Source organism: Phaethon aethereus (genome assembly GCF_964289735.1).
Source record: "Phaethon aethereus genome assembly, chromosome: 2".
Taxonomy (NCBI): Eukaryota; Metazoa; Chordata; class Aves; order Phaethontiformes; family Phaethontidae; genus Phaethon; species Phaethon aethereus.
In genome coordinates this window covers 66,944,537-66,962,950 of record NC_138582.1, presented here as the reverse complement: position 1 = coordinate 66,962,950, position 18,414 = coordinate 66,944,537, and the positions used below count along the sequence as shown (strand labels likewise).

Here is an 18,414-nt window from a genome sequence, read left to right as displayed (position 1 = left end):
GACAGGCACGGTGTCACCTCCTTGCAGCTCCTTATTTAAAGGATAGGCTTTCTTCTCAACTGGCAGAAGCCACACTGAAGCCTTAACTACCCCTTAGGTTGAGCTAGTGTGGATGGAGGGTGAAAAAGGCACTTGGAAATACTGAGATCAGGAGCTACGGCTTCGCTGGCTGATAAATACATATTATTTCGTGGGGCTTTTCCCCTGCTGCTGGGCAGAGATTACCCTCATGCACGTCTGTGTGAGGAATATGGAGGTGAAAGGCTTGGTAAGTTGTCGCTAGCACTGCTGCTGCCCAAAATTCCAATGCACCATGTATATAATGGCTCACAAAAAAATCTCGCTGAGGAGGTACAGAGAGACGTGATGAGCACTGGAAATGTCTTGTCTGTGGCACGCTGCCAGAAGCAGCCATTTTACCCACACGTGCACTTTCAGTTCATTACGTGCTCTGCTGTGGATGGTTTCCTTCCCTCACCTTCAAATAAAGTCTGTGTTGACTCTGGAAGGGCTGATATCTGGGAGACGGATCCCAAAGCACCACCCAGCGCTGGAAGAGAGTTTGCGTTTGGGCTTCAGCACAAAGCTTGTTGCACTTGATGTGCACCTGTGCGAAGCTGAGGGTGATGAAAAGGTACTACCTGAGGGGAGAGTGGAGTAATTTGCACATGGAGCTGCTCCTGCAGCCAGTTGGCCTTTGGAAGGCTTGTAGCATCGGTACCCAAAATAACAACAAAGCCAAATACTCTTTCAGGGAAAATTATAGACAAGTAGCTAGAAAGAAAAAAGTTTACTGTGAACTTTCAGGCTTTTTTTCATCATGCCTCTGGTACCTAGGTGCGCCTCAGCCTGGCAGATTTTGGACCTGATACCCTTTCCCACCCAGTTCCTCATTTACTTTGTTGGTGCCTATTCTCTGTGCTTGAAATCCCAATAACCTTGTGGGTGTTCGTCTCTATGGCTGTATGGATGGGGGATTGGTTTCAGACATCCATTTTCTTTAAAAAGAAAAAAAAAAGAAAAAAGTGATCCTTGAAGTGTGACATAACTCTAAAGCATTTCTGCTTGTGCAAAGGAATTTGTAATTTTACTGAGCTAGGGAATACCTTGTAGAAAGGGGTCTTTTGTGTGTTATATTGTAACTGTTCTCAGACTCAGATTTCACTCATCTTAAAAGATTGTTTCAAATTTAATAAACTAAAATTTATGTGTTTTTTTCCCTGATCACTTTGGTTGCCTTTCAGATTCTTTCCCAAATGCAAAACTACTGCAATCAGTATCTCTGATGATAATAACAGTAATAGTCTAAAATAATTCAAAAACCTCAACATGTGCAGTCCAGAACTGAACAAACTTTATTGAATTAGTTTGATGGTTGCCTATTCATGTTTTTTGCTGCCTGGATTGTAAGAGCTCAGTAGGTTTTGTTTTCACAAGCAGCAGGTGTCCTCCCGGACAATGCCAGAGAGATTAGTCGAATGGGGACTGGGGAGTGTTAGGAGGTGGGCTCGGCTGGCCTGTCCTCCTTTCATCCCCTGCAGTGTCCCCCAGTTCTGCAGAGGGAAGGAAAAGAACAATACAATGGGCCCCTTCAGCTATTTACACACTTGGGCCATGGTGGTACAGTGTTTTAAGTGTTCAATAGTGAGGGTAAAAAGTAACTTGAGGGTAAAGTTAGAAATTGCAGAGGGTAAGGTTAGTGAAACAAAGCAAACGGGACTTTGGAATAAATCTCTATGTCGTAGTTCCAGGAATAGAGGGAAGCCTGAAAACAAATGTGCAAGAAAAACAGCTGAAAAATAGCATTGTTGTAATAAAAGTTGAATTTCGGGCTTCAAGCATTAGTCATTTAATCATCATGGCAATGGTAGTAGTACTGTTTGGGAAGAAAAGAGTGGAAGGAAGAAAGCTACATTTTGTTATGCTAAGGTTCCTAAAAACCTTAAAATTGCTTTGTTTGGAAAGTTTCCCTTCCCTGGGCCTACTCCCAAAAACCAGGGATACAAAACTGCAGTTCTTCTCTCTCTACTTGTAAGATGATGCTTTTCCGTAGTCAGCATCCTTTCCCAAGAAATACTTGGTTGCAAGTTGACAGTGGCCATCATGCAGCCTTGCCCTCAAATTGTCGGTCGTGAGATTAAAAAGTCAATGAGAAATCGCTTTAGGATCTGCAAGGTTTAGGTGTAGAACGTGAGACTGGAGACCATGAATGCAACCTATACCAAAGGGCTGCTAGTTCTGATTGGTAAACCCATGATCTGGGTTGATTTGCTAAGGATGGCAGTGTAGTGTTGTTAGAAACGTACAGCTGATGGCGTGGAAGTGGAAAGCCCCAACATCTAGCCACAAAAGAGGCAGGAAAAAAAACTCACGAAAAATAATAAGGAAAAGCAGTGCAGTGTAAACCAGAAATATCTTGCTCATGACCAGACGAAGGCAGGACTTCTTGGGGCGCCTGGGACTCGTTTTCTGTGCGCTCCTGGGCTGTGGTGCAGGACAGCATTACTCCCTTTCCCCCTCACATAGCTGCAGCGAAACCTCTGCGGGGTGGGATGGGCTGGCTGCCTGGTAAACCGTCTGTATCAGCCAGCATCTCAATCTTAAGAGCCGTGTTGGGTTTCTGCCCTGTTAAAAAACCTCAAGCCTCAGCCAAAAACACTCACCGTCAATTCTAAAATTAGTTGGAGAGGAAGCAGGGATATTAGTTCATGGTGTGCTTTCTGCCCTTCAGCATCACTTTCTTACCTGCTAGCCTGACCCATCCTGCAGTGCTGAGCACTCCAGTCTAATCTTTGGTCATCTCTTTTTCTGAGTTATTGGGGAGCTGTTGTAGCTGCACCTAAAACCATCTAACAACGTGTAAAGCAAGATGAGTTTTGCAGAGCTGGATCTCATATCAAAACAGCACGACTCTTTCTTCGCAGTGTCTCATTGCAGCACATGGCCTTGTGCTGTAGGAAAACCTAAGAGGGTTTGCAGTAGTTGTCTCTCACCTCACACCTGCTTTGCCATCACATTGGGGATCTGCTGAGTGACACAGCCAGAGCAGAAAGCAGAGGAGGTGGCAGATAGCACATGGAGTATAAAAACTAGACATGCAAGCAGCTGGAACAGGGGGCAGAGCTGGTGTAAGACAAATCATCCTCTGCAAAACAGCTACCAGGTCTCTTTGAGCAACCCAACCTGTGCTCGGATGATAAACCTGCTGCTAGGGAGGGTCACAGGCTCACCTTTGAATGCTCCAGGAGTCCTTTCCTTGGCTAACCACCTCGGGAATTAGTATGAAAGGAAGGCTGGTTTTGGCTTATGTATACAATGCAGTTGTAGCATGTGGATATGAACTTATGAGGACTTTTGGTTTGCTATGCTGCTAGAGCAGACGTCGTGCTTTCTGCCTCCCTGTGAAAAGGATGGATTTTTATCATGTGTTGATAATCTGTGTTTTGTCCATATAGATTTTACATTCCAAGCAGCGTTCCATCTCTTCCCTTGACGTTTATTCTGCAAGCTGCAAATACACGTAATTGGGATTTTTTTTCTGTTCATCACGAGTTTTCCTGCGTGCAATTATATCTGATTGTTGTGATAGACTCCAGTGCTCAAGATGACATAATTCTCTCTTTTAGAGCTTGGCACTCCTGGGGAGGCTGGAGGCGTTGGCCCGTCACCCTCCCATCTTCCCTCAGCCCTGTGAGGGGTACTTAACTCTTTATCTTTATTTTCTGGTCGGTTACCTTTCTGTTGCAGTTCTCTGAAGTCCTTCTGATTTGTACGCATTTGCAGATCTGCACAGATATTCTGAGGGCGTGGAATATTTTTGTTAGATCTTCCTTTCACAGAATAAAAGACCTCAATTTTCTGCTGCAAACCTGCTTTTTGCCTTTTTTCCTGTGCTGTGTCCCATTGTATTGTGCTTACTATGGGCTTTAAATATTGCCCATTACTATGGTATATGTATTTTAGTTTATATATATATATGTGTGTGTGTGTGTGTATATAAAATTATGTGACCAGCATGGCCATTATATGTCTTTTTCAGAGGGGTAGTTTTATTTTTAAAATGCGTACTTTTATTTGTGAAAGCTAAGCTGAAGAACCTCGCCTCGTACACTCATATTTAACTTGCCATCTATTGTAACATCTGTTATTTTCAACATTGCTGCTTTCCAGATCTCATTCTCCCACTGCATGGGGTTTTTTGGATTGTTTCCCTTCACTTGTCTTAGCCTGCTTTTTTCCAGAATGAATCTCATTTGATTATTTTCAGACTGCATTTCTTTTCTCTCTAAGTCCCTGTGCATGATTTCCTTGTCCCCGTTATTTTTGCAGCTCCTCCAAATATGATATTTCCTGGAGATGTAAGTTAGCATGCTGTCTAGAGTCTCTTCTGGATCATTAAAGAAAATATGAAGTGAAATAGGACCTAATACAGATCTTTGCAATATTGCACCTTCTTCCAGTGTTATCCTTTGCTTTTATCATGATTTATTTGCAGCCAGTTTTCAAATAGAGCCACAGCATTCATCTCAAAGTGCAAATCACTATCAAATGTTTACTAAAAATCAAACACATTGCATCTGCTCCTTTCCCTTCAACTCCTAGTGCTGTAAAGCTAGCCAGAAAAGGGGCCAATTTCTAGCCAGTTCTGCTCTTCTGAATAGAAATCACAGTTTCATTGTCCTCAGGCTTGTAGCCTGGTTTACTTTATAGGAAGCCTCATGAATTAAGACAGCTGTGCGGCCCGTTCTGTGATTCAGTTTTGTGGAGGAACAGGGCTGGGGAGGAAACCAGTGGAGTTCATGCATGTGAGGGAGAGGAAGGTGGGCTGGGGGGGAGAAGGGGAGTCACTTTTGTCTGCCTGCGTAAGATACGTAACTAAGTGATGGCAGTTAGCTGTATTTCTGAAGAACTGGTCAAACCCCTGAATGTTCCTGTTTCTAGACCATGGCTTCCTATATAGTTAAGTGCTTCGCGCTGTCCTGCTTTGCTCTCAGTGGCCTGCAGTGCCATCAGTATTTGAAGCCATGGCCAAACTGAAGGCACGAGATGGCATCAGCAGCCACTGCCTAGCAGGGCACCTTGCAAAATTCCTCAGCTTCAGCTATTGGCCACGTATCCGTGCCACAGAAAAACTGTAGCCCTTCAGGGATGAGGGATGTGGTAAAAGGACCTTTCTCACTCTTAAGTAAAACAGGTGAATGGCTGTTTGGGGTAAGAAACAAAGGACTTAAGACAAACGTGAGGAGATGGCAGGGGCTGTAGGATAGAAAGTGAGAGCATGCTTAGCCAAGAACTCTTGATGGGGAATGTGAGTTATGGTCCCTGGAGATCATGCAAGAGGCATCCCATTCATGGCTTTTTGCTTTGACCTGGCCATAATAAAATCTCGAAAGTTTCTGTTGACAGTAATGCCTGCGCTGGGCTGGTTAGAGCAATATTTTATACCAGTGATTTAAAAGGATTGTTAGTACCCCTTTTCAGCTGGGGCAAGCGGCTGGGAGCAGTCAGAAATAAATTTAATCTATTTTTCTAAAGAGGCTCTGCCTATATTATTGGGTCACGTACTGTCTCCTCTTGCTCTTGCCTGCGTTCCCTCTTCCCCCTGGGCTTTTGCTACCTGCTCTCAGACCAGCCTGGACCACCAGCCATGATGGGGAGGATGGCACGTGGCAGTGTTTCAGCCTGGGTGTCAATATCTGGAGTGTCGGGTCCCTGATGGAGTGCAGGATGGGGCTGGGGAAAGCTTAGGCTGTGCTGTGCTTTGTGCTGGTGAAGGAGTACGAGTTGCCCTTCAGGTGAAAAGCGTGTCTGTCCAAATCTTGGGGAGGGGGCCTGGGGGTGTGGGTTTGGGTTTTGGTTTTTGTTCTTGGGTTTTTTTTTTCCCTGCAAGTTGAGCTTGAGTAATTAACACAAATACTGCTATTAAGGCTCCTGATCTAAGCGTTTAAAATCATTCCGAGTATGCTCAGTACTGTTTGTGTGAGACATCAGAGGAATTGAATCTAGCAAGATGCTACGAAGAGATGTTAGAAGCTATGTTTTGTAATAGCCTGACAAATTTTCATATATTGTACTGACTGCGTATGCCTTCAGCATTGTGGCAACTGCAGACCTAGATAGACCTCAGAAGTGCCTTCATCTTTTTCCTACTTCATGCTACATTTTCCACCTGGAGTGACCAAGTCAGAGAGCATTGAGGAGTATCTGAGGTAGGCAGAGCAATCTGGGAGTCACAGGTGCCTGCCCATCATCACGGTTGCACGGGCAGACCAGAGAGCAGCCGGAGCCTCCCGTTTCCGCAGGCCCCGAGAGTGGGGCTGGCGGTGGTCCCCCACCTCCCTCCTCTGCCCGCTCTGCTCAGCGTAGCCAGTACGTTGGTTCAGTCTCTGCTGAGTATGGCTAGGACCGAATGAGTTGTTTTTGCTTTGCTTTGTTATTGACTATGATGATCAAAGGAGCCACTCCTTCTGATCGTAAAGAGAAGCCTTAAATAAGAATTTAAGAGCACAAATATTTTGGGCTTTGACATATGTGCTTTGAAAATAACACAGATGTGCAGTGTCAGATTTCACCGCTGCATGCAGTGTCTTTGTTTCAAACTGTAAATTTGGCTAGTAGTGCTGGGCATGTGTTTTCCCAAAGCCTTGCCCCCTGCAACACAGCAAAACCAAGTTTCTGGGTTGTGGGGGTTTTTTCCCCCCTGAATTTACCCCCTTAGATAGTTTGAAAGGAAAATGATCTTAAAGAGAGCACTCAGCCCTGCAAGGCTGCAAATCTATGGATTATTTTTAACCTAATTACCTTGAATTAAACAAAAGCCTAAGAATTTTTTTGCTTGAATTGAAGGTGAGGCTAAGTCGACTTTATTTGCAGTGAAACTCCAGCTGAAGACATGCTTCTTCCACTGTGCCATGCAGAGTAATGCCCATGGCACTGTGCTGCATTAATGAACAGCACTTGATTTTCTGAAGCCCCGTCTTTTATGACTTGATGCGAGAGGATACGCAGCTCTAGAGCAGTTCACTCCTTTCCCATTCTCACTCCTCCTACAGAAGCGGTGATCACTTTGGACTGGTGACATTTTAGATGGAGCATGGTCTCCTTACGCTTGCCTGACAGTGGCTCATTAACTCTATGTTAATTGAAACTAAAAGTTTGTCAGATGATTCAGTTCAGTTACTTGTTAAATGGATTCAGTGCAGTAAGCATTATTGCTGTGATGAAAATCTCTGTGGAAGTGTTTTGTGAACTGATTTGGAGGGATTCAACGGCTTCAGCAGCTGCTCAGAGAGCAGACAGAGGTAGCCGTGCTCCCAGCAAAAGAAATCCTATTCTTCTCTTTCCCCCGAAATGGCTTTAATTATTGCCCAGTATGTTCCACTTTCAGGACATGTGTTAGGTAAATGAATTTACTCTGAAGAGCTGAGAAGCAAAGAAGAAAATGAGAAGAATTGAAAGTCATCTTTGAATTCTATAATCTAAACGGCTGAAAATGTTGAATTACTTATCTCTCAGTGGATCAAGCAGTCATAAAATTTTCTTAAAGTTTGACTCAAATGTAAATGTATGTTAAAAAAAAAAGTATCTGCTTTAAAGTAATAGACATAAAATTCAAAATTTCTATCCTCCATAACTCATCTTTTGTACTTGGCCACTGCAAAAGTCCCTCTTAAGTGAGCAATTTATTCTGTATGCTGTACCTGCTTGTATGCTTGGTTTCCATGTGGAGCCAATTTTTATTGCTGAATTATAAACCCTTTGAAAATAGGGGCTTGTAATGGAAGCACTGACAGACCTTTAACTAGGTCAGTCTTATCTGGCTCCATTATCTTTGCTTTTCTTAAAGCGTTAAATGGTTCCATATTTGCTTATTTTTCTCGCAGTCCCAGAATTTTAACATGGGTGTATTATTGAATCGTTCTTTCTTCAAAATGTCATGAACATGCAGCATTAGAGAGTTTATCCAGACTTCACAGTCATCTTTAAAAGTAAATTGAACTGTTGTCCTATTTCAAGATTTTCTTGCTTATACAGTACATTTAGTCTGTAGCATGTCATTACGATACTAATACCAAAGTTCGCTTTTTCTCCTGCTATCTTACTCTAATCTTGAATTCTGCTCTGTCTTTTGGGCTCCTTTCTGCATAAAATGACAATGATGTCTTTTTGTTTGTCCCATTCAGATGAAAAGCCATACCACTGCAACTTTTCTAAAGAGGAAACCCCAATGGTAACATCTCAGTTGGATGAACTCCCGACGCTGGGAAGCCGCAATGCCAGAGAAAATGAGGCCAGGGAATCTAAACCAGAGATTCCTGCCCTAGTGTCAGCATTGGAGAGTGTCGTCAAGGAACCCTTTTTGAAATACCAAGATCTAAAAGGTTCGGCAGATGTAAAGATGCCAGCATTTCACCACAGCCAAGGGCTTCCTTGCTCCAGTCGTGTTGCTAGCTTTGCTTCCTGTGTGGGCCAGACATCTGCAAACATGGTCATGGACTTGAAAATGTCACTTGAAGTGCAGACTAGTCGTGCTAGAGAAAATTTGCTAGACTTACACAGGGAGCATCCTCTGATAGAAAAAGGTGCTGAAGTTCAAGAGGTAGCTCCACTCGATTTGAGTGAAAAATCAACAAGGGATAATTCATGCAATAAAAATCTGAATACATCCTTGCAGGCTGCTTTAATTGTCTACCCATGTCCTTTCTGCAGTCACAAGACTTACTACCCTGAAGTCCTGTGGATGCACAAAAGAATTTTGCACAAAATCAGCTGTAACTCGATGGTCCCCCCTTGGGTTCAACAGAATGGATTCAAGAGTATTAAAAACAACCTGGTCTTTCTGGCAAGGAGTGGGCGTACCGGCCCCCCTCCTGTTCTCGGAGGTAAGGAATGCCAGCCTTTGCCCGTTGCCAGATTTACACGCACTCAAGTGCCAAGTGCATTTCCAGGGTCCAAAAGCAGCTCTCTTTCTGCTGGGATGACTGCAAAGTCTGGGAGTACTCATCAGTCAAAAGACGGTCATGCCTTCGGCCACTGTGGTCCACGATTATCAGGTCTGGATGGGTATAGACAGCCCAAGTTAAACCATTCCCAGGAGCAATACAGCATAGCAGCACAACAAAAAAGTAAACATGAAGCGAATTCCAAACTTATGCAAATGGGAGCCTATAGCAGAAGTGCAACACCTACTCAGGCGGTCGTATCCAGGCGTAGCACACAGCCCACCAACGGTAAGCAAGTGGAAAAGTACATGGTTCCCCAAGGAAGTACTAGTTTTGCCCCTCCAGGTAAGAACTGTGCATCCGACTCCATGAAAGCCAAATTCAACCCACTGTCACAGTATCATCCTCTGTGTAAAAGCGAGCAGTACGCTAAATACGAAGAGCCATTGGTGCCTCAGAGAGAGTCTCACGTGAAGGCTGGGAATGAGATGAGGACATTGGCAAACTGCGCAGCAGTAGCGCAAGCGAGTCCACTGCTGCAGCCCCAGCCTAGCACCGCGGGAGTTCCTCCAGCTTTACACTCCAGCAAACAGGATCCGGGGTCAGACGGACATGAGAAACGTTTGGACATTTTAAATATCTTTAAAACATACATTCCAAAGGACCTTGCTTCGTTGTACCAAACCTGCGGTGCCAACAGCCCTGTCCTGGATCACGCAGGTAAGATTTTCACAAGCCCTTCCATAGCTGAGGACGTGACTTGCTTGTTCCTGCTTCGGTTGGAGCCATGACATGCTGTTTCACAGTTTCTTCCTTCTCTCCCTTTAACGGTTGGGATTGCAAGTTCATTGTTTTTATCATTTCTGGATGGGCCTGAATAGGTTTGTTTATGGATCTCTAACATTGCAGCATCCCCCTTGTGCACTGTGTGACATTTCTGTCGCAGGTTAAATGTATCTGGTTCCACCTGGAGTATTACTGTTCCTTTGTCCCCTTGCTTCAAGCAGGCTAAAGTTACATAGATGTGCTGTCACACGAAGATCCCTCTGATACGCTGGTGCTGGCACGCGTCATAATCTTTTTGCTTCAGGCAAAATAAACATCCTCTGGGGCTTATCTGTGATGTTATTTTGGAGGTTTTGTTCAATTTCGTCTGCAAACAAGCCTTCCAATAACAGAGATAATTACTTGTCATTGTCCTTTGTCTTTCTTGACAAAAGTCTTAAGATCTTCCTTGTCCATACCAAAGACTGCTATCATATTTTTCAAAATACTCTTTTGATCTGTTTATATGTTTGTAATTAAAAAGAGGTAGGGCAGAATATGTGCTTGCTAATTCACGTAAGCAAGGAAAGGTAGTTGTGCTTTTAAAAGTTCAGGGACTAAAAAATTATCAGAGCTCTCCTTCTGTCTCTTGCCAGTCAACTGCCACGTAAAAAGGAGGGGATACGTCACAAAAAAAAAAAAAACCCTTTGTATTTGCATTTGAAACCATGCTCTTCTGACTATCTGCCAGAATTAGTTTGTCTCGGTGGAAATTGAAAATCACACTGATTTATTATTCGAGATGGGGGGCGGCGTGTAGGGGAGTAGAATGGGAGCCATAGTCCCAGCTCTCACCATTTGTAAACCATCCTGGTTTTTGTATGCTTTTTCTCTTAGTAAAAGTTGTGCAAGAACTGAATTCCACATGGAAAGAGCACATGTTCCAGACCAGTGTTCTAGCACCCTCACTTGACATGTTGCTCTCTGTTTTGTCAAAGGCGTGTGTTAAATGGAGCTTGTGACCCCATTTTGCAAGTGGGATGAAACCCAGGACATTTGGAAGCTGGTAGTCTAAGGACTGCTATGGTCTAGTGCTGGGAAGGTGTGTGCAAGTTGACTGCTCTGGCAGCTGTGAGGGGCAAGGAAGGAGCCATAGTATTTGGTCAGGTCTTGGTGGAAGGCGTTTCGGGGAATACAGAAAGGCAAAATCTCTGGAATAGTCCACAAGGTGCACCTTTCAGCCAATCCATTGTCAGTTTTGCTCAATCATTTAAAAAGTAATACTGCGTAGGAGCTGACTGTTATTTATTACTATTGAGTAGATCGTTTCGCAGGTGGTTAGAGGCTGCGTGATGATTGCAACTAACATCAGGCTCCTGGGTTTTGTTAAGGAAGCAGAGGAGACGCTGGGTTTCTAAAAATGCAGGGGCAGTGTTCCTGTTTTTGTCCAACCGACTTTGCTTTTGCCATCCCAGTGCCTAGGGATGTTGTCTAAAATTTGTCCCTGCCCGCTTCCTCCTCTAAACACCAGTTAATTGTTCCACTATCAACTTGGGATACCTTCACGTTGAGTGTCCTCCTTGATGTTATTTAATACTAAATTTTGTCAGCCTGCTTAGAGGAATCTTATCGATCCAGTGACCTCCCAGCCATGTTAAGAGGAATGGAGAGAAACAGTGAAAGCCAGGAACTAGAGAAGCCGACTTAGTGAATGCAGGCACCTGAAAAAACATGAGGACCGTTGAGGCAAAGTAAAGTAGAGGCAGGGTTTCCAGTGAGGTCTCTACCTGCTTTTTAAAAGAGGGATTTTACTGCCAAAATGTTTTTGCTGGGCAGTGATTCCAGAGGTACTTCAAGAGGGAGTTACTTAGTGCCCATCTCTGCTTTGAAATCCCTTCTTTCGTTTCAAGTGTTTTACAGCAATCAAGTTTTCAGAATTTGAAGCTTTGGTTTTTTATGTAGCTTGTCTTTATTTTATATACAACTTCTAGGTTGTTGATGGATCTCCAAACCGATTGGCATGATGGCTGGTTTTCATAGCACTAAAATAAAAAGCTGCTGCAGGCAAAAGGAACAAGATCCTACCAACTGTGAATAGAGGAGGGTAAATGAACCTTGTCTGAAATAATACACGGCCCTATTCTGTGCCCTCTGAGTCAGTATGCATCACACAATTAAATCTTAATACAGCAGTGTGAATATGGCAATCATGACATAAACAACAACCAAAAATCCCACTTAGGTATACTGTTTGTCACCTTTTTTTTTCCCATTTGAATGTTCCTAATAGGCTTTACTTGGATGTTTGGTATACTACCTCATCTTGGATCATAGTAAAATACTTTATTGTGTGGTACAGCAATATTCAGCTTCCTTTAGAGTGATTTGATTTATTTTTTGGATCCTTTCTTTTTACATTTGTGTCTATTCCAGTGTATCCTTGGAAAAGAGAGTTGTTGTATGTACTGTTGTGATACAGCCACAAACACAAAGCTTGCTGTGCTCAGGCTAGGTTTGTTTCATGCTGCCCAGTCTTCCCAAACCCTTGTAGAGAGAATCTTATTGTTAGATTTAATAGTGAGTATTTATTTTATTCATGATACTTACATGAATCACCACATTAGGAAAGGTTGGGTTATGGCAGCAGATGCACTCGCTCCCTGGGGCTCCTTTGAGACCAGCTTTGAGCATCGGTTTCCTATTCAGATAGTCACGTTTATTTACCTTAATTTGCTAACACCTGTAGTCATCCACCCTCTTTTGTTCACATATAGGATAACCTGAGTGATGATTCCTAAGGGTATTGTGTTGTGGCGGTGATGCCCATAGCTCAAAGCTCTGAACTATCAAAAGCCTTATGGTCCTCCTTAGGAAGTGCGAGAGTGGCAAATATACCTGGAAGCAATCCATTTTTTCCACCTGTTCTTTAAATAACTATGATAAAGCGAGTGCCAGGGAGGACTTAGATGACTAAGTCCTAACCCGCTCACCTTCGGCGTTTGTACAGGGCACGTTGGCTTTACAACAGCATTCTCAACCTGCCTCATGCGACTCAGGCAGGAGCAGTGTTTCCATGAAGGCTGTTGGATTGGGCCCATAATGGCTGCTGAGACAAGTGTTTTCGCTTTTCACAGAGAGAGCCTTGGGGTATAGAGAGATTCAGTGTCTTTCCAGAGGTGGCAGAAAACCACCTGAGGAACCCAGGTCTCCCAGGCTCCAGGGGAGCTGCTCTGCCGGTAGCCTGTCTGGTGGCCGTCACAGTGGTCCGGTAGAGGCCACGTCTGGGCGCCCAACATGCTTCGCTCAGCTTTGCTTTCAAGCTTGCAGCTGTAGTTCTAGCCAGTCAGGGGAAAATGCTAGTAACAGACAAGAAAATCTGCTTTAATCTTGACTGCATTGCCAGGCAAACCTGTCTCGTTGCAGTATGGTGAGGCTCTCATTGAAGCTTTTGTGATTTTTGGGGCGGGGTTTTGTGTGTGTGTGTTGGGGGGGGCTGTATGTGATCTGGATTTGCCCCTGAATCACCATCTTGTAACTGTCTGCCAGGAACTTAATTGCTGGGAGTGAGCGTGTTCAGCTACATTATACAGACTGTGCTGCCATCTGCAGGAGGTGCTGTTATAAAAAGAGAGAACAATTTGTGAGTGGGTTTTGGTGGTGGGGATTTTTTTTGCAGTCAGGCATTTCTTTTTCAATATATGGTGTGGTAAAAACCATTGCAGGACACTTGGTGCCACACCAGCAGAGTAAATGGCAGCCCATCTTCTTTTCCATTCATTTTCAGGTACAGCATCTGTATTTCAGATGAGCCCTCTGGCATGCTGCAGTGGATTTTTCAATTGTGTGTGTGGGGGGGGTGTTGCCACTTTTTTGTTCATAATTTTATTCTTTTTAAATACTGTAAGAGGGGGAAAAAATGAAAGAAAAGCTGAAACTTCACTTCCACTGACAACCCCTTGAGAATTTCCTTAAAAGCCAAAGTATTCTGGTGGCAAATGGAAACATCAACTCTTCCCTTCTGAGGAGGGCATTTTACCAAAATAGAAAAGATGATGTTCAAACATTATTTTCTTTTTTTGAATAACAAAAAAGCCCAATAAAAGTCAAATGTGTCTTTTTTGATCAGCAGCAAAAAGACAAAGACCAGCCCTTTAAGTCAGATGCTGTAAACTGACCTTTGGAGAAAAAGGAGAGGTTTGAGTGGTTTTCCACAAATGCTAATGGCCTAGAAAACATGTTTACCCAGGGCTGGGGGGAGGCTGCTGCACTGCTACCAGCTCAAAATGTCCGGAATGACACTTTCATTCACAGATGTCTTTCGTCTGTGCCTCAGAGGTCCAGGGTCAAAGCAGCACCGGCAGGCAGGTAGGCAGGGGCGAAAGGTTTGATCCATCTGTGATGGCTCCACTCGCTCTGCATTTGTCTCTGAGGTATTGCTGCCCGGGGGGGACAGTCGGGCTCTGGTCCTACTCACTTCCTATTATCCATGTGACTTGTCTCCGCCACGCTGGAGTCACTTTGATTTGCCTGATGTACTGCTTGACAAAGCTGGGTGATGGCTGAGAAGTGGATCCAGCTGCTCTGAAAAGCGCACACCTGACATGCCAGTCCTGGTGCGGGCACATCATGGGGAGCATTTTTTAATTCAATGTAATTTATGCATTCTTGCAGTCCTGTGTGTGCCTGGCCTGTCAGCCAGTGCCTAGATGAAGGCTGACAGTTGTCATCCAGGGCCTGAAGGTAGCCTCACATAATGACACATTAGACATACTAATGATGTTTTCTTCTGGCATAATGTTTTCTTCTCAACTTTCCTCTCTCCTCTTCCCCCCTCCTCCCTCCCTTCCTCCCTCCCTCCTGACTACAGGGATGCTCAGGACACAAACACGCCAAGGAGACTGCGTCTGCAGAGAATGTGGAAAATGCTTTACCCAACCCAGTCACCTCAGGACTCATCAGAGGTCCCATGCAGGTACCTTTTCGTGCTTGCTCTTTCTTTCTCCCTTTCCTGCTTGCCTGCTTTCAGATGCAGCTAACAAAACACCAGGAATTAAGTTTCACGTACCACATTAACCTAAGTCATTCTGGTACCTAAATCTAATAGACAGGATTTTTAATTTTTACGACTGTTGCTCTTGTTCTCTGGATATTGCCTACCTGATCGCTGCCCAAACTCCATAAAATTGCAATGAATTTAAGATAAGTCTGTTTGCAAATCTTTTATTTTAATTAGAGAGTAGGGTACTCAGAAATGAATATGCTAATGAATTCTGTTGCCATCAGCACAAATTGAAATCAAAGTACCCCTTTCAGCACAACATAAGGCTTTGTTTTGCCTCATCGTTGCTGTTGACAGGAACATTTTTGCAGGAAACGAGATTTTTCTGCAGACTGGTCAGGCCTAAAACGGGAAATCCCTACCAGCCATTTTTAACCTGGCGCAGTCTGTGGTTGAGGCTGTAAGAGGCTAAAGCCACCGGTGTCGAGAGACCTCCTGAGCATTGCATGAGACAGTGAGACTAGCGAGTTCCTCCTGAAAAGTGTGAATGATGCATACATAAGCCAGTCTGATGCAAAATGACAGAGGCCAAATGGTAAGTAATGCAAGAAGAGGGTCCCTTTACACATACACTGATAATTAATGTTGTCAGTGATTGCTTTCTTCAGCACCGAAGTCTGAATTAAAAAGGGCAGTGGCCCTAGGCTGCCATTAGCACACTCTCTTACAGTAAGTGTTACGGTAAATTGGTATTTTCCGGCCACAGGCTAGTAGCTGGTGTCTTTTTTTGAACGTGGTTAATCTGTAATGGTCTCAAATAATGTAGACACACTAACGAAGCTTGAATGTTCATCTGTTAACAAGCCCTCTTGTTCCCACAGTGGTATTTGAGTCTAATGGACTCCGAGGTACTGAAGTTCACACCACCTCCGCAGATGCCCCAAAACAAGTATGTTTTACAATTAATTGGATGTTTGGTTTTTAATGTGGTAGCTGGGAAAAAGTTGCACAGTGATACTCACCACTAAAGCGCTGACTGTTTTATAACATGTATAAATAATAACGGTGTTGCTTGACTTTTAGCTCTTAAATTTTTTAAGTGTTTTATCGAAGTCTGTTATATAGAGAGTCAGTTAATTGTAGAGCGGGTAGTTAGTGATTAAATAAACATGTTACCAACTTACTGGGGAGTGGGTGGGATAGGTAACTCTGTAATGCACAGTGATATGTAATAGTGAGATAGCACATAAAGAATTCCTAGCAATAATTTGCTCTTACAGCTAACATGTTTTCTGCTGCAACAATACAACTAATGCTTAGCCTGTATTTTTATAAAGGGCATTCATACTCTGATATCCAGTATCTGGCCTTTGAAAGGCTCTCATCCTCCAGTTTCTGTGGACTCTGTGTGGTGGTATGCTTTCCTGTTTCTAGCATACAGAGTTTCCTGTCTTAATAAACACTTCTCAGCGCTCTGAATTATACATGACAAAGCTGTTACATAGAAAACCATTACACTGTATTTGTTTCATGTGTCTTACGTCTTTGGAGACCAGTGTCATAACCTGGACCTTCCCACTCCATCTTCCAGCCTGGCAGGTGGGTTTCAGGGCACACCTTCTCATGGGCAGTTTCCTTTCATTGTGAAACTGCCTCCAGCATCACTCACTTTTTCTTTCATCCATGTCTTTAGTTTAGTTTTGACTACAGCACTTTCCCTGTCCACCTGTCTCTTACTAAATGATTGCAGATGGTTTTGGCTATGCTTAGAGAATGCATCTCTGTGGTAGTCGTGCTTTCGTGAAGTTTAGGAGTTGGTTTCTACTTGCTCAGTAAACATCCTCACCAGGCACCACCACATCGCATAGTTCACATGCTGCACCCTTCATTGAGACTTCTAGCACCTTCTCTGTTGCACTTGCATCTTTCTGACCCAAAGGCTATGTGGGGAACCCAGCTGCTGCCACAGGAGGATCTGAGTTGCCATCAGGCCATAGGAGTGGCCAGCAACTCTCATAAAGATGGCATAGCACTCAGTAGTTGTTGTTGTGGAACAACAGCAGCAAGGTTATGCTATAGTTGGAGAACTATACTCTTCAAAGAGCAGACTCTTTGATTCTCATTGGTTTAGTAATGTAGATTTAGTAAACCTAAGCATCTTTAAAATGCTCCTTAATCTTTTAATGCTTATGGTTTTATTCTGAAGGCATCTGGTCTTTTTTCCTCTAAAAGACAATGTAATACCACGTTTCCAAAAAATGCTGAAATGGCTGTATCTATCCAAAAAGAGATGGGGCAGCTCGGTCCACATCTGGACTCTTTTTGTAATTCGGATTATATTATTGCACAATAAATTTACTCATAATCTTGCCTTTGTAAACTACTGCCATGCCAGAATTTATTGACTAACTTCTTCCATGCAAATGTAGTTTGCTCTTGCAGTTTCAGTCCATGTCAATTTGTCTTCAAAGTATTTGATTAAATTACAGCATCTCTCAGTATAGCAGAATACTGGGTAAGAGTTAAGCTTTGTGAATCGCTTCGTCTCTTGCCAGTCAGTATTTCTTCCACAGAAACTGCGGTATGATCACTTCTTCAGGAGATAGTTCCCTTTCTTTTGTCTTGTTTAGTCCTCAGTATCAGCCTTTGTCTCAGTTTGTCAGCGTCTGTGTCGGTTAGGGTTACTCAGTTGTCTGCCGTTTTGCCTGTTCTCACGGCGAGCAGGCTTTGTGCTCCCCCAGAAGACTCCACCTGCACAGTCCCTGGGCGTTAGGGAGGGAATACGCTCATTGCTACCTGCAGCTGTAGGGGCCTTTAGAAGCACAGAAACGAGCTCGCACCGAGAACGATGCCTGCAGCATTCTGGTAACATTACGATTTCCCACTTTAAACATTGTCATTCTGTGTCTTGATTTAATTTCTTAATTGGGGACAGATCTAGTCATGAGAGTTTGCGGTGTAAAGTCAGTTCAAGTTACAGAAGTGCCATGCACATGCTCTGAGCAAGAAACAATAGTTACCACGTACAGTAGCTTGAGAATGAAAGGGTTTTTTTTTTAATGTTAAGTGGAAATGATTCACTTTACATAATGTTTCCTCCTTACAGGTAAAATATCTTCCCCTGAGTAGTCTGCTAAAGAGTAAAAATACTAACATTAGTATTTCACAGTTCCCTCATTCCCTTCAGTAGTCAACCAGAAGATCATCTCTAAAGGTTTCCTATGTGAAAGAATGTTACGTAGGGCTTTTAAAGTCCTTTTAAAGCATAGTAGCTTACAACAGTGTGACATTATATGGCAGTTTTCTCACAGAATAATTTTAATGCCACACGTTAAAAATAGGGTCTACAGCCAGGCTTTTTAAAAAATGAGCCAGCTAAATCTATATTTAGGTGTATAAATAAGAAAGTAGTTGGTTAATGAACCACCACCTAGAGATGCAGGTGTTCAGCATCACTGAAAAGTAGGCCACCTATAGGGGCATGTAAAGAAGACCATATACACTCAAGTTTTGGTAATATTAGCAGTGGGCTGTGTTTCATGCTTTGTCATCAGCACCAATGAAATAAAAACAAAATACAGGAAATAAGATGTTATTCTCCTTCGTAACATTATTTTCTGTGGTCTTGTACTTCTACCTGAATGCTTAAAAAAACCCAAAAAACAAAAAAACAAAAAAAACCCCCACATTTTTACATGAAATGAAATT

The 18,414-nt window shown here is 43.3% G+C and overlaps 1 protein-coding gene across 1 annotated transcript in view; it reads left to right on the top strand.

The window, feature by feature from the left end:
* Positions 1–18,414, top strand: part of ZNF516 (zinc finger protein 516) — a gene marked incomplete at both ends in the record, with an annotated part of 87,860 nt that overhangs the window by 35,350 nt on the left and 34,096 nt on the right. Inside the window, 3 exons of the mRNA XM_082014527.1 lie at positions 8,184–9,662; positions 14,575–14,679; positions 15,588–15,655. Coding sequence (XP_081870653.1) covers positions 8,184–9,662; positions 14,575–14,679; positions 15,588–15,655 — 1,652 coding nt within the window. The remainder of the gene's footprint in view (positions 1–8,183; positions 9,663–14,574; positions 14,680–15,587; positions 15,656–18,414) is intronic.